At 40.4% G+C, this 16,138-nt stretch overlaps 2 protein-coding genes across 3 annotated transcripts in view; both read left to right on the forward strand.

The window, feature by feature from the left end:
• LOC125789910 (protein eva-1 homolog B-like) overlaps positions 1-16,138 on the forward strand; it is a 361,643-nt gene that overhangs the window by 288,243 nt on the left and 57,262 nt on the right. The gene's annotated exons all lie outside the window — the stretch shown is intronic.
• Positions 1-16,138, forward strand: part of LOC103028681 (trafficking protein particle complex subunit 9) — a 158,658-nt gene that overhangs the window by 56,065 nt on the left and 86,455 nt on the right. For both annotated transcript variants that reach the window (XM_049472991.1, XM_049472992.1), the window contains 2 exons: positions 5,536-5,662; positions 10,932-11,077. In XM_049472991.1, coding sequence (XP_049328948.1) covers positions 5,536-5,662; positions 10,932-11,077 — 273 coding nt within the window. The remainder of the gene's footprint in view (positions 1-5,535; positions 5,663-10,931; positions 11,078-16,138) is intronic.

Here is a 16,138-nt window from a genome sequence, read left to right on the forward strand (position 1 = left end):
TATCCGAACTTACAGTGTGGTGTAAAGTTGTGTATGGGGTCCTGAGGTTCGGTGTGTGTGTGTGTGTGTGTGTGTGAGAGAGAGAGTGTGTGTTGTCTGCAGTGTGTGTCCTCCCTCCCGGTCGGTAGCGCAGCAGTAAATTATTAATAATTCTTGGTGACAGTCGTCTGCTCTCGCGCTCTGTCAGCTTTCTTCACATCACACACTCTTCATCACTTCATCTCCACTGACAGAGACAAGCTCTCCTCCAGCACTGCTCCCTCACTCCCTCACCTTCAGCTCTCTCTCTCTCTCTTTCTCTCAGTATACAGTCTCTCTTTCTCTCTCTCTCTCTCTCTTGTTGTCTCTTCTCCTCTTTCTCTCATTTGCTTCTCCTGTTTTTTCTCTCTCTGTATTTTTTCAGTGATGTGAGTCTGTTGTTGGTTCTGAGCTATTTTCATTGCTGGAACCCCTCAGCAGTCCTCCGCTGCTATTTCTATTCATTCACTCATTTGTTTTCCCAGAATAGCCACTGCAAAGTCTTGGTCTTGACTGAATCTCAGAGTGCTCTGATCTCAGTGTTGACTCCAAATAGACTATTGCAAAGTCTTGGTCTGGACTTGACTTTATTGAGTTTTGGCTCAAAACTTGAACTCAATCACTGTTGCAAAGGCATGGATTTGATGTGTCTTAAACCCTGGGATTAGTTTCTCAGGGGGTTCTGGGGTAATTTTCTCTTTTATGGGGGTTTTTTATACCCTATGATTTTATTCCCGTCCGGAACGACCATGTACATGTTTTTTTTTTGTTTTACAGACGTCCTCTGAGATAAAAAAAAATTATCTCTGTTTTTGAACTCTGAACTCTGTGGTCCTAAGGTAATTTTAGTCCCGTCCGGATCCACATCTCTGAGTTTCGTCTCCTCGCATTTAATAAAATAGCTATTTGTCCACTATCACGCACCGTAATTACACTTTGGGCGCTTGGGCGTTGGTCTTGGTCTTGACTTGGACTTATCTGCTGCAAAGTCTTGGTCTTAACTTGCACTTATCTGCTCTAAAGTCTTGGTCTTGGTCTTGGATGTATGTGCTCCAAAGTCTTTGTTTGGACCTGGACTTATCTGCTGCAAAGTCTTGGTCTTGACTTTTACTCTTCTGCTTCAAACTCTTGGTCGTGACCTGGACATGTCTGCTGCACAGTCTTGGTCTTGACTTGGACTAATACTCTCCAAAGTCTTGGTCTTGATCTCGACTTACCTGCTGCAAAGTCTTGGTGTTGACTTGGACTCATCTGCTTTAAATTCTTTCTCTTGGTCTTGGACTAATACTCTTCAAAGTCTTGGTGTTGACTTGAACTTGTCTGCTGCAAAGTCTGGTCTTAACATGGCTCAGTGTGTCCTGGTGTTGTTGCCCTAAACTTCTTCCATTGAAGTCCTGGTCTTGACTTGTATTTGACTATATAGATGCTGCGTCTTCGATTTGACTAATAATAGGTCTTATCTTGGACTCGATCGCTGACTCTGATGTAAAGTGTCCTGGTTTTGTCTCTAATGGCCTTCACTAATACACCTCCTCTTATGTCTCTTACCTTTGGATGGGCTCCAAGACCTTTTAAAGTAATGGTATAATTAAACTATCTGCCTAATTAGGCCTTAAATTAAGAATCTAAACCCCAATCAATTATGTTAATTGTAATTACCTGCTGATTTCTAATACGCCTTTCATTTCAGAGTCTGCTGAAAAGACCACAGTATAGCAACATTTAACACAGCCTATAGTCTTTGCAGTTGAAGTAATGCATGTTACTACATGATCATCTGTCCGGATGGTTATTCTATCCGAGCAATTGTTTGTTGAATTGTTTGAATTGTATTTGTAATATAGTGGTACTTAAATAAAGTCAAGAGAATTTTCGGATGCACCGTCTTGGTCTCGACTTGAAGTTATTTTAACGATGCAGCTACCTGGACGTGTCCAACGCTTCTTTGCTTGTTTACGCTGTGAAGGAGCTCCAGCATCTCATTTACAATATATACGTAAGGCATAAAAATAGAGTGTTTTAGGGGTGTAAGATAGCAATGAGCATCGCTAAGCGTCTAAGTGCCTAGGATGTACGATAGAACCCTATGTGTCCTGCAACTTTTGGTTTTGTTGACTCGAAATCAAATGCTGGTTATATTGAAATACATATATGTGTTGTAAAGGTAGTTTGATATAATAAGGATAAGGAGAAATTATGGGATGTAAAGCCTCTCTCCTCAGTAATACTCATTGAGAAATCGTATATTAAAGCTGTTTGGCATTAAGAACTGCAGAGTCGAGCAGAAGAATACACTGTGAGCTGTTGCTAATGCACAACTTCCACAACAGGGGAGATGTTCTTTCTTTATCTGAGGAACATTCTTCTTTCTCCTCCCTAATTAAGTTCACCTTAGCTGCAAATACCAGTCTGTAGACCTGACCTCAATTATTGAGTTCCTCTTTCTCTTATTGTTTTTCTGCTGTGGAGTAGAAATGGGTTTTAGAATTAAAAAGCGAAAGGAGCCCCATGCAAACGTCTGATCACCCCAGGAGGTTCCAGCTCTATGATCATTTCTTTGCAGGGTCTGAGACCTGAATTAGCTTGTTAGAGCCATGGGGTTGTTCTCAGCCTTTCTTAGGAAAGGTCAGGTGATGCAAATTTTTAAAAAGTTTTTATCAACTTTTTAAGGACATTTCAAACCTTGTCCTAATAATAATAATCAGCAGCCATGAGCTCCTCTAGCCAGTACACAATATTTAGAGTACTCTGGTAAAACTCTTAAACAATGCATTAGTAGTAGCAGATTAATAAAAATGCTACTTAAGTACTGGAAGTACATTGGTTTTTATTTAAAATCTGGTGCAATTAATCTACCGTATGTTTTGGACTATAAGGTGCACTTTAAAATTTGTCAGTGCTTTCTGTAATCTCTGGTTCTCCTTATGTAAAATTTCTACCAGTCAGGTATTAAAGAGCAGTAAAATCACTCTGCTGAAGTACAGAGTTATAAGGGTGAGTTTTTTTGCAGTGAAGTTTCTCCAGCACTAAGGCTGGGGGCAGCAGCATTAGCATTAGCCGCTAACAGCACCGCTAGCTCTTTCGCCGTCCAGAGGCAAGTATATCGGACTGTAGTCTGTAGTCTGTGTGATAGTGCCCTGGGTTACCAGAACACTCAGGATTCCTCAGTTTAGCGACTAAGGCTAATGCTAATGCTATTGCTGCTGCACCCAGCCTAAGTACTGTAGAAACTGCTAGAAAGATGCTAGGGGTCTTTGGGTCCTCAGGTGGCTCTGCAATAATAACAAGCTGTACTGATTTTGTACTGGAAATCACTGCCTGAGCCCAGAACCACTTCCAGAAGTCATTACTGTCTTTGAATTATTAAATGCAGTTTAATTAAAGCTGCATCATGCAGATAAAAATGTCATATGTCTACACCATCTAAAAACACTGTTTTAGATCCTTAAAAAAGTTTTCATAAGTTTCCTCAGTTTCTTTTAATTGAGCTTTGGCACCGTTTCTTAATATCGTTTTTTTTTTTTTTTTTTTTTTTTATTATATTGCAGTTCCTGCAGAAACTGGGAATGTGATTGCAGTGCTGATTTGTGGCTGGTTGCTATGGTGGTGCTGTGGTGTCCATGTGGTTGCTAAGGTGTTGCTAAGCGGTTGCTAGGTGGTTGCTAAGGTTTGGTTATGGTGTCCTTGGTGGTTGCTGTGCTGTTGCTAAGTGACTGCTTGTTGGTTGCTAAGGTGTTGCTTGGTGGTTGCTAGATCGTGGCTTAGGTGTTGCTAGATGGTGTCCATGGCGGTTGCTGCGGTGTTGCTAAATGGCTGCTTGGTGGTTGCTAAGGTGTTACTACGTGGTTGCTAAGTTGTTGCTATGTTATTCGTATTTGTTGCTATGTTGTTTCTAAGTGGTTGCAAAGGTTTTGCAATGTATCTGTGTTTGCTGCTATGTTGTTATTAAGTGTTGTTTCTAAGTTGTTGCTATGTTATTTCTGAGGTTTTGCTATGGTGTGCATGGTGGTTGCTGTGGTGTTGCTAAGTGTCTGCTTGGTGGTTGCTATGGTGTGGCTAAGTGGTTTCTAGATTGTTGCTTGCTGGTTGGTTGGTGGTCACACAAATTAGTTCATAATGAGTTTGCACGTTACCTTTCCAAGTGCAGTAAAATCATGCAGCTGTGGATGCTAGGTTGCTATGGTATCTGTGGTTGCTACGGTGTTGCTAGGTGGTTCCTAAATTGTCGCTTTGATATCTGTGGCTAATTGTTTGCTTGACTGTTGCTAGGCGGTTGCAAAGTAATGTTTTTTGTACACAAATCAGTACATAATGTGTTTGCATGTTGTTACACCAGGTGCAAATACATCACGCAGCCATGGATGCTAGGTTGCTATGGTATCTGTGGTGGTTGTTAAGGTATTGCAAGGTGGTTGCATTGCATTGAGGTGATGTATTTGCATTAATCAGATTACAATGTGTTTGTATGACGATTGTACGAAAACCGTACATCATATTGATTTGATTTATTAAAAACATTCTGACTTAAATAGGCATAAAATTTCTCCCTGTTCATTCTTAATGAACAAAAAATTAGACATTAACAAAGTTTTTTATGAAATCTGAACATCCGGTCAAAAAGCTGTATATAAGCCCACCATTCCAGATCATGACGCAAGTTTTAGAGTTGGAACTGTGGAGTTGATATATCAAAAATTGCGGCACGAGTTAAGAAAAAGAAGAAGAAGAAAAAGAAAAAGGCTTAAGTTTTACACAGTGTTCTATCTTTTTTAGAATTGGGGATTTTGAGCCATTAATAAACCCTGCTGTATAAACTGTGTGGACGAGTTGAAGAAGAAGAAGAATCTGTTCTGTTTGCTCTTTAATTAAAGCTGTGGAGGCTTTAGGAACGTATTGTTATTTACAATAGCAGCCTGACAAACAGCAGAACAGAACCGGAGCATTGTGGGTAATGTAAACCCATTACTCGCACCGTGTTCCGCTCTGGGCTCGGGCTCGGGGGGAACGATCAGACCCTGCGTAATGAAAGCACTTATCAAAGATTCGCTGCTCTGCGATAAAGAGCGAGTAAAGAGCCGTTAGCAGGAGAACAGAACTCATAGTGCTATCGTTTACACACACACACACACACACACACACACACACAGTAGTGATCCACAACACAAGGAGGGTGAAGACTAGCACATGTGAAGTCAGACTCCGCCTCTTTTTGAACTGCTGCTGATGCATCATTACCGAGAAGCATCACAGTGCTAACGCTCGGAGGAAAGCGCAGCGACTCAGTTCTGATACATCAGCTCACAGACGCAGCCTTGTGCTGATCCACATCACCCTAGTAGTGATGAGGAGAAAGAGCGCCATCTACTGCACTGTACCCACCCAGAGAGAGCAAGGCCAATTGTGCTCTCTCAGGGCTCTGGCAGATGATGGCAAGCTGCATGACCGGGATTCGAAGCAGCAATCTCCCAATGAATGATTTAAATAATCTGATTTTATGTTCGTATTTTGTCTTTACAGAGAAAAAGGAGGTGACCCAGAGTCTGGAGAACTACACGTCCAAGTGTCCAGGAGGAATGAACGTCATCACACTTCCAGACGGACTCAAACTGCCCCCGGTTCCCTTCACCAAACTGCCCATCGTCAAGTAAGTAAAACCTCCAGAACCGAGGAAGCTGCTCTACAGATAATGTAAAACTGCTGAATCTAGAGCACTAATTCTTCAGAAATGCAACATTTCAGACATTTTAACATAGATCTAGACCAAAAATATGTTTTTATTTCAATGTAAATATACAGTGTTGTTTAGAACAAACTGCAAAGGCAGTTTTTGAACATATTTAATACACAATTCTAGAACACCATTCAGACAAAGTTCTAAACCACCTTCTGGACACAGGTCACCCTATTCAGACAAAGTTGTAAAACAATTCAGGTACAGTTCTAGAACACCATTCAAACAAGGTTCTAGAACACCCTACAGACACAGTTCTAGAACACAATTCAGCCAAAAGTTCTAGATCATCACCCCAATTAAATCAAAGATCCAGATTTTTTTATTTTTATGCCAAGTCTAAAATTGTTCTAAAATATATTGCATATGCTGTTCTGGAACATAGCTAATACACAGATCTAGAAAAAAAAAAAAAAAATTCTAGAACACAGTTCAGGCATAACTCTAGAGAACAGTTCAGTCAAAAGTTGTAGAACACAGTTAAGGCTTATTAAGACAAAAAAAGTTCTAGAACACAGTTAAGGCTTATTAAGACAAAAAAAGTTCTAGAACACAGTTAAGGCTTGGTTCTAGAACACGTTTCAGACAAAAGTTCTAGAACACAGTAAAGGCATGGTTCTTGAACACGATTCAGACAAAAAGTTCTAGAACACAGTTAAGGCATTGTTCTAACACACCATTCAGACAAAAGTTCCAGAACACAGTTAAGGCATGGTTCTTGAACATGATTCAGACAAAAAGTTCTAGAACACAGTTATGGCATAGTTTTAGAAAACGATTCAGACAAAAAGTTCTAAAACACAGTTATGGCTTAGTTTTAGAACACATTTCAGACAAAAGTTCTAGAACACAATTAAGGCTTAGTTCTAACACACCATTCAGACAAAAAGTTCTAGAACACAGTTAAGGCATAGTTCTAGAATACGTTTTAGACAAAAGTTATAGAACACAGTTAAGGCATAATTCTAGCACACCATTCAGGCAAAAGTTCTAGAACACAGTTAAGGCTTAGTTCTTGAAAACGATTCAGACAAAAAGTTCTAGAACACCACTACACTTTGTCTACATAAGTCTAGACAAAATAATCATTTGTATGACAATTTTAATTTAGTTCTAGAACAGTTTGCAAATGCGGTTTTGGAAAACAGTTAATACACAGTTCTAAAACACCATTTGGACAAATTTCTAGAGCAAAGTTCAGGCATAGTTCTAGAGCACAATTTAAACATAGAGCTAGACCAAATATCTGTTTTTATGGCACAGTATGACACAATACACAATTCTAGATAACCATTCAGACTTAATACTGGAACAAAATTTGAAAACAGTTCTAGGGCACTTTTTGGGCACAGTTCTACAACATAATTTGGAAAAATGTTCTAAAACTTATTTCAGACATAGTCCTAGAACATAATTTGATGGCTTATGATTCAAAATTTAATGTTCTCAAAAAATATGTTTTAAATGTATTCCAGAATTGCATTGGCACTGTTTCTGACAATATAAATATGCAATTCTGGAATAAATTTAATACACAATTGTAGAACAGCTTTCAGATATGCTGTTTTATAGCAGAACTGTGACATTGTTCTAGAACATGCAGTTCCAGAACAGTCTTCTCCTCCTCCAGTCGTTTGATTGACAGCAGGACAGTAAAAAGCTCAATAAGTGAATGTATTAGTGAGGGTATCTGTAACAGAACCTCCTCACAGCGGGGGGAGGGGAATATGCAGTACGGTGAGCAGGACACAGCCAATCAGAGGACAGGGCTGCTTATCAGTCCTCCGCAGGGCTGCAGTTTTAACCAGGTCTCCACCGCGGCGACAGGAACACCCAGAGAGAGAGAATATAACCTGTGCAGCTCTACAGTCTCAACACAGCTGTTTCTCTCTGACCCTGATCTGAGCTCCTCTCTACAGCCTGAGAGATCAAGACCTGACCTCACCGTCCTGCTGCAGGACCCTCTCCAGAAACAATACATCACTCAGCGTTTCATCACTCAGACTAATAATATTTATTCAGCTACACAGACATATAGAGGTTCCTAATGTTCCTACTGTGATGATCCATCCCATAATAACTCCAATATTCTCACACAGTTCCTGCAGATTGTGCGGCAGGGTAGAGCGTCCAATAGTATCCCACTTTATGGCTGCAGTTCTAGAAAACAGAAAGACTACTGAGAACATAATGCAGCTGCAGTTCTTCAGCACCAAACCCCTGCAGTTCTAGAATACTGAACTGCAGAAGTTCTAGAACACCAAACCACTATAGTTCTAGAGTATATTATAAATAAGACTCTACAACACTCTATGCTTGCAGTTCTAGAACACTGTGGCTGCAGTTTTAGAACACTGTGTGACTGCAGTTCTAGAACACCCAATTGGCTGCTGTTCTGGAACACTATTCGAATACAGTTCAAAAGCATTGATCTACTGCAGTTTCTAGAACAGTGTGTGACTGCAGTTTTAAAACACCAAACCACTGCAGTTCTAGAACACTGTGTGGATACAGTTCTAGAACACTGAACCCCTACAGTACTAGAACACTGAAATTGCAGCTTATGCACACTGTGCAATTGCAGCTCTAGAACACTGAACTGCTCATTTCTAGAACACTGCACAACTGCAGTTTCAGAGCATTGATCCATTGTATTTCTAGAACACTGTGTGACTGCAGTTCAAGAACACAGTTCTTTTGCAGTTCTAGAGCACTGTGCCGCTGTAGAACAATGAACCACTGCGATTCTAGAGCATTGATCTACTGCAGTTTTTAGAACATTGTGCAACTGCATTTCTAGAACACCAAAGTGCTGCAGGTCTAGAACATGCAACCGCTGTATTTCCACAACACAGTGCAGCTGCAGTTTTAGAACATTTATCCATTGCAGTTCTAGAACACTGTGCAACTGCAGTTCTAGATCATTGAACCAATGCAGTTCTAGGACACTAAACCGCTGCATTTTTAGAATGCTGTGCAACTGCAGTTTTAGAACACTGTGTGACTGCATTTCTAGAAAACCAATCCACTGCAGCACTAGATCACTGTGCGACTGCAGTTCTAGAATACTGTTTGACTGCAGTTCTAGAGCACTGAACCGATGCAGTTCTAGAGCACTGTGAAACTGCAGTTCTAGAGCACGGAACCGATGCAGTTCTGGATCACTGTGTGACTGCAGTTCTAGAGCACTGTGCGATCGCAGTTCTAGAACATTGCCAATGCCATTCTAGAACACTGTGCGGCAGCAGTTCTAGAGAATTGATCTACTGCAGTTCTTAGAACACTGTGCGACTGCAGTTTTAGAGCATTGATCCACTGCGGTTCTAGAATGCTAAACTGCTGCAATTCTACGATATTGTACAAATGCAGTTTTAGAACATCATCCAGACGCATTTCTATAAAAAAAACACCATTCAGACTCAGTTGTAGGTCTTCTGGATTTATGAATTCTGACAACCAATCATTGGTCTTGGTGCTGATCACGGTGCCTTAACCCAGAGTATCCACACAGTGTTGTGTCTCCTGCAATTGAACAGGTTGGATGATTCCACCCTTTTCTGTGGTTGGATTTTATTATTGAGGAACTTTGGGAGAACCATCCTAGTCTTCTGGGCAGCTGATCAGGTTGTCTCCTCCGGTGTCTGTGAGGTAAAATGTTGGGTTTAAATGTGTCTCCTGATGGTCAGGTTTCTCTGCAGGTCCTCATGGCTCTGCTCTGTCTCTCAGTTCCTCTCTTTATTCTCTGCGTCGATCCTCCCCTCACTCCGTCTCTGTAACGGAGGAGTGGGTTTTACATGGCAGTTTGATTGAGTGTGTGCTTGTGAAATTAATTTTAATGAGTTCTTCTCCTCTCCTGCAGTTTAAGGAATGGCCGCTCCGCTGTGGCGTCGGTCTTCTGCTGCCGGTGGACTCCTGAGATTAAGGAGTTCATTTACAGCAGTTATTTCACAGAAAGGTCCTCTCATCTCCAGCTTCCTCTCACAAACCGCAGTGAATGAAGGAGGGAGGGATGAAATATCTAATTGGACATTTTCTCCAAAAATGCGATAATGTTAATGCATATTGGAATATCAGCACATATTATGATGGATTAAGAAAGCTTTTAAATAAAAACAAATATTCTTCTTCTAAAAAAAGTTGGTATTCTGCCACAATTAATCCACTATCTCTCTACCATTACTGTGCAACAGAGGGAACTCTTGCTTTTCCTTTCTAGGGGCATTCCTGATGAGTTCCATTTCCGTCATCATAATGTTTTTGATGGTCTTTGCGGTGACTGCACTTGAGAATACTTTCAAAGTTCCAAGTGGTCCAGCGGCTAAGCACTTCCTCTATGATTATGGGGATTGCTGGTCTTGTTCTCTCTGGGTAGATGGAGCTCTTCCCCTCATCACTCCTAGGGTGATGTGGATCAGCACAAGGCTGCGTCTGTGAGCTGATGTATCAGAACCGACTTGCTACGCTTTCCTCCAAATGGAAGGATATAAAAAGCTCATTATCTCAGAGATTTCAGCTGTTAGTTTCCACTGTGAGGAACAGAGTGAGGAAATGGAAGAACCACAGACACAGTTTTAGTTAAGACCTGAAGCGGCAGAACAAGAAAAATCTCAGATAAGCAGAGGAGAAGGATGGTGAGAACAGTCATAGTCAAACCACTGACTAGTTCCAAAGCCTGCCAGGAGTAAAGCAGCATAAAGTTATCCAAAAGCAGTGTGTAAGACTGGTGGAGGAGAACATGATGCCAAGATGCATAAAAAACTGTGATTAAAAACCAGGATTATTCCACCAAATATTGATTTCTGAACTATTAAAACTTTATGAATATGAACTTGTTTTCTTTGCATTATTTGAGGTCTGAAAGCTCTGCATCTTTTTTTTTTTTAGTCATTTCTCATTTTCTGTCAATAAATGCTCTAAATGACAATATTTTTATTTGTAATTTAGAATAAATGTTGTCTGTAGTTTATAGAATAAAACAACAATGTTCATTTTACTCTAACATAAACCTATAAATAGCAAAATCAGAGAAACTAATTTATAAACTGAAGTGCTCTCTTATATAATACCATATTGAGAATATAAGAATTTATATTATTTTAGGAACATATCGCCTACCCCTATTTTTAAGATTGCAGTGTACAGTTTAAGTTTTTGATTTTTTGTTTTTCTCTTTGTTATCCAGGTCTGTGTCTCTGCTGAATCTTCCCGCGAGTCTCCGCCCTCATAAAGTGAAGGGTCTCCCCGGACAGGGCGTGGCCACAGCGAGCCCCTTCATCTACTCCCCCATCACCCTGCACAGCAGAGGAGACGAGCGCAACAAAAAGATCGGTATGTTAAAGATGGAGCTTTACTCTCTCTCAGAGCCTCGTTTCTCTGAAACGCCTCTTCTGAAGGCTTCCCTGAGCTGATGGATGATGCAGGTTGAGGTTCACGGCTTGCTGAAAGCAGTGTGAGGAGTGTGTGGTGTAGTAGTGCTGATACTGGGAGGCTTTAGTGTAGAAATACTAAAATAAAAGCACAGACTGTGGAGAAATAAGCAGAACTGACCACTGCCAAAGAACACAGTGTACACACTGCCATTAGAATAGACTACATATACATCTCCCTCAGTCTGCACTGCTGGAGGCGACTCCACACGGTGAGACAGGCTACTGTATGACATATTGACAAATTACAAACGCAGGGAGGTCACAGGACCAATGATGTGATCATTATTCCTTGAGAAAGACTCTGATTGCCTGAGTTCTAACTTGGCCTGCCTGCTTTCTAGGCCCTGCCTCTACAAACAGATCTTAAATCTAAATCTCAGATTTTAAAATACTTTGGACCTATCTTACACTATGCATAAGACACGTCACGTGCTTATTGCTATCTTACACCTCTCCAACGGTCTATTTTCATGCATTTCCACTTGCATCGTTTAAATAGCAACAGGGTGTGGTGGTTGTCTGGAAATGAGGTGTGTTCTGGAGGTAAATTTCTGGAGTATTGCTATATATATATATCTTGGCAACAGAAAACACAGGTGCTCCACTGACTGAATACAACCTAGACAGACGCCAACAGTCAGATGTTCATTGCTATCTTGGCAACGCAGCAGTGCGAGAACCCAACTTTTACATCAACAATAAACAGGCCAGTTGTCTCTAGTGAGAAGTGTTGAACACGTCCAGGTAGCTGCATCGTTAAAATAGCAATCTGTCAAAGTCAGAGCTCACCTGGCTCTTAAAGGGAATGATGAGCAAGTGACACACTGATTGGTTTACTTAACGTTACGCCAAAATTAACCACACCTATGATTAATTAAGAGAATTAGTACATGCCTTTATGTGTTTTGAGAAGTGCAAGGTGTACTTTTCCTGTCGTTACTGTAGAAAAGGCTATGGACTTTTATTCTGACAAGTAGTTTTCCCTGTTTATTTACTGTACTTCCTTAGTTCAGCTTTGTGCTATTAAGCTCTTATTTTGACATGTTAGTTTTAGGATATGACATCACGTATGTCTCCATCTTTGTTAGTTCAGATGCCCTGATTCACTGTTACCTGACTGCAGAAAGTTTACTCCTTCATCCATATGAATCCTGGTGTTTATGTGCATAAATGAACAACGATCACACAAACAGTGACAAACCTGTACCTACATGAAGTTTAATATAAGAAACTGAGTTTATTCAATCTGTCTGGTGTCATCATTTCTGTCAACACTTCCCCATTCAACATCTTAAGGCCTTAAGTAGTGCTCTGGCCGGCTCTCCTTGATTGTGTTAGATGGGCAACTGAACGGCGCAACCTATTAGTTTGATATACAGTCCAACCCCTTGTTATCTTCCCAACAGTTACAATAGCAAAGACATACTTATAAGCCCTAAAACCAACCATGGGTTGCATATTATGACTTTAATTGGATCGCTTCCGTAAGTAAATATATTGTACAATAAGTTTTGATAAAGTCTTAATTGTGACCTGTTTAAATGTACCATGCGTCAGCACATGCAGTAGCTTCATTATTCTGAGCACTGTTCGATTCTTTAGTGAACCAGAACATACCATAGTATTTTTTCTGGCTTTAAGGTGCCCTAAAAATCCTTTAATATTCACAAAAATTGACAGTGCACCTTATAAACCGGTGCGACTTATGAATTTTGAATTCTACCAGTCAGGGATTAAGGAGCAGTAAAACCACTTTGCTGAAGTACAGAGTTATAAAGGTGAGTTTTCTGTGAAGTTTCTCTTTAGCACTAAGGCTGGGTGCAGCAGCATTAGCATTAGCTGTGAACTGCAGTGCTAGCTCTTCAAGCTGTTCAGTGGTGAGTATATTGGGACTGTAGTCTGCATATTTACTGTGTTAAAACAAGCTTCGTGGGATGAACTGCTAGCTGATATCTCCTTGCTTACCGAAACACTCAGGGTTCCTCAGTGTAGCGCTATTAAGCACTATTTACATCCTGTTATTGCTACGGTTAGCGGCTAATGCTAATGCTGCTGCTGCTGCACCCAGCCTTAGTGCTGGAGAAACTTCGCTGTAAACTCACCCTTAGAAAAAAAGTTTGGAAATTTTACTGTAAATAAACAGAAGTGCTTTACTCACCCAAATAATAAACAGTTTTCAGGAGAGAAATCTGTGTAGATTAACATCCAGCGCTTGTTTAACTTTAAAAGAAAATGTTTTTTTATGAATTACAGTGTTGTTTATTTAGGCGTTTCCTTAGCTTCCCCATTAGAAGGGAAACATGGCCACACCCTTGCTCACTTTGAAGTTATAATCCGGTGCGCCTTATAGTCTGAAAAATACGGTTAGAATAAATTTAATTAGAGCAGCACAAGGTGTACTTTTCCTGTCGTAATGATAGCAAAGACACACTGACAGCTTGCCTACAGATCATTAAAATAGCCTAGTGCATAAACCCAGCTTTTACTGTACAACAACAAACAAAAACTAAATAAAATAACACTGCTGTTCCAGTAAATGAGCTGCTGGAGCTCCTTCACGCTGTCTGTTTAATCTGCTTTGGAAAAGTCCAGGTAGCTGCACCATTAAAATAGCAATGTGCTAAAGTCAGAGCTCTAAAGTCAGGCTCTTAAAGGGAATGATGAGCAAGTGACACTCTGATTGGTCGCTTAATGCACCTTATAATCCGAAAAAATACGGTTAAAATAGATTAAATTAGAGTCGTATTGAGACACAGAAAACAACAGTACATCACATGCTACTAAAAAGTGTATTGGATAAAACCCTGTTTTATTAAGGTTATTGAGAAGATTTTGGTAGTTTGGACTTGTTGAACTCGTTTTTGTGTGTGTGTATATATATATATATATATATATATATATATATATATATATATATACGTGTGTGTGTGTGTGTGAATAGTGGACTATGAGTCTCAGATGGACTTTTAGTCTCCTAATTTTGTGTTGGTGAGTGTGGTGTTTATTTTGGCGTGTATTTTTAGATCTGGAGAGCGCAGCAGTTTGGCAGGCGAGCGCTCAGGACAGATGGCTGTTCTGCATGAACTTTCCGCGGCTTCTTGAAAGAAATAAAGTTGTCCGAGGCTCCGCTGCCAGCTCCACTTGCTCATCCTGCCTCCCGCTGCCAAGCGAGGAGAGGACGAGTCTAAGATCAGCAGCGATCTGCTGAGAACGCCTCAGTGTTTTCTGTGCTTCTGCGAGTCCGTGCTGGAGTTCTTAATTTAGCTGTGCTGAGTTTTTCAGCGCTTTCTGAATCTGCTGTCCTGAATTCTGCATAGTAACCAGAGCGGGAGTGCACGTTCTCCGACCAAACAGCTGTGTGGAACCTGGAACACTGAAGCTGTGGGTTCTTCTAGCTTACCTAAAGAGTTTAGTGAAAGAAAACGGCAGCAGAGCTTCATGATCAGGTTCCAGAAGCTGTTGATAGAGCTTTAGTTGAGTTCCGTAGGTAAGAACAACTGGATGAAAGTGTTGGCGAAAGATTAATACTAAAATTTGCACATTGGAAGTTTGGGCCAAAAGAGTTTGAATCGGAACTTCTAATGATATCTAATTTGGAAACGAGAAGAGTCTGATCGTTTTTTTAGGCCAAATCGCTTTTGGGCTCCTTATATTGAGGAAGACACTTTGAGGAATAAAGAATTATCCACATATCCCCAAAGGAATAACACTAAAAACAGCTTTACAAATATTTTACTGCTTAATTTTAACAGAAGACACAAGTTCCCTGAATATTACTGTTCAAAATGTGCTCATATTTTGTTATATATTGTGGTAAGAATTTGCTAGATGTTCTTCACCTGATCAGGAACAGCTATATCTTGTTAGCGGGTAGCATAAAAATAGAGATATGTTAGCATTCTAGCTAATAAAAAAGTATAAAAGTCTTCCATTGCTATTGTTCAATGCACTATGTGTGAATTAGGCCTTGCTCTGGGTTGACATCTCATTGGTGGAGAATGCGGGTTTGGACAGATTGCAGCCATCAACGGAAAAAATTATTCCCAAGTTTACCAAAACATTTTGCAGGAAAACTTAAGAAGCTCAACTGAAGCTCAACAGAGGATGGATGATGCAACAGAACAACGACCCAAAATACAGAAATAAATCATCAACTGAACGACTTCAACAGAAGAAAATAAATAAACAAAGCGCCTTCTGGAGAGTCCTGACCTCCTCAACCCAATTGAGATGCTGTGGCATCATGACCTCAAGGGAGAGATTCACACCAGATATCCCATAATATTATAGCTGAACTGAAACAGTTTAGTGAAGAGGAATGATTCAGAATTCCTCCTGACTGTTCTGCAGGTCTGATCTGCAGCTACAGGAAACGATTGGTTTGTTTGAGGTTTTTGCTGATAAAGGAGGATCAACCAGTTATTAAATTCAAAGATTCACATACCTTTTCCCCTCACTGTGAATGTTAACATGCTGTGTTCAATAAAAACCATGCAAACATATCATTTTATTGTGTGGTTTTAGTTTAAGCAGACTATTGTTGAGACGTAGATGAAGATCAGAACACATTTAATGATAAAGTTAAATTACAGAAGTCAGAGAGAAGTTTAAGAGACTCTTGGAAACTGGAGAAAACTGCTACAATCAGACGTCTGGCTGACCCACATGGAAACAGCTTTAGCCTTCAGCTCAGATTGACATGACTGGACTGAGTCTCAGTTTCAGCAGTGAAGAGGTGCAGTTATAAAGCTAGTCTGGATCATACAGCAGTGCTGCTAGACTGCTTTTTAGTTCTTGACTCTTTCTCCTGATTCAGAGCATGGTGTGTTTTTAAGGCTGGTGGCGATTAGCATGCTCCGTCATGTTTAAATCATCAAAGTGGAGAATAGTGACACGGTGTCAGCCATGTCTGATTCACTGCTCCAATTTACCACCCCCCCCCCCCCATACACACAACACA

The sequence above is a fragment of the Astyanax mexicanus genome, unplaced genomic scaffold, assembly GCF_023375975.1.
Source record: "Astyanax mexicanus isolate ESR-SI-001 unplaced genomic scaffold, AstMex3_surface scaffold_32, whole genome shotgun sequence".
NCBI classification, from domain to species: domain Eukaryota; kingdom Metazoa; phylum Chordata; class Actinopteri; order Characiformes; family Acestrorhamphidae; genus Astyanax; species Astyanax mexicanus.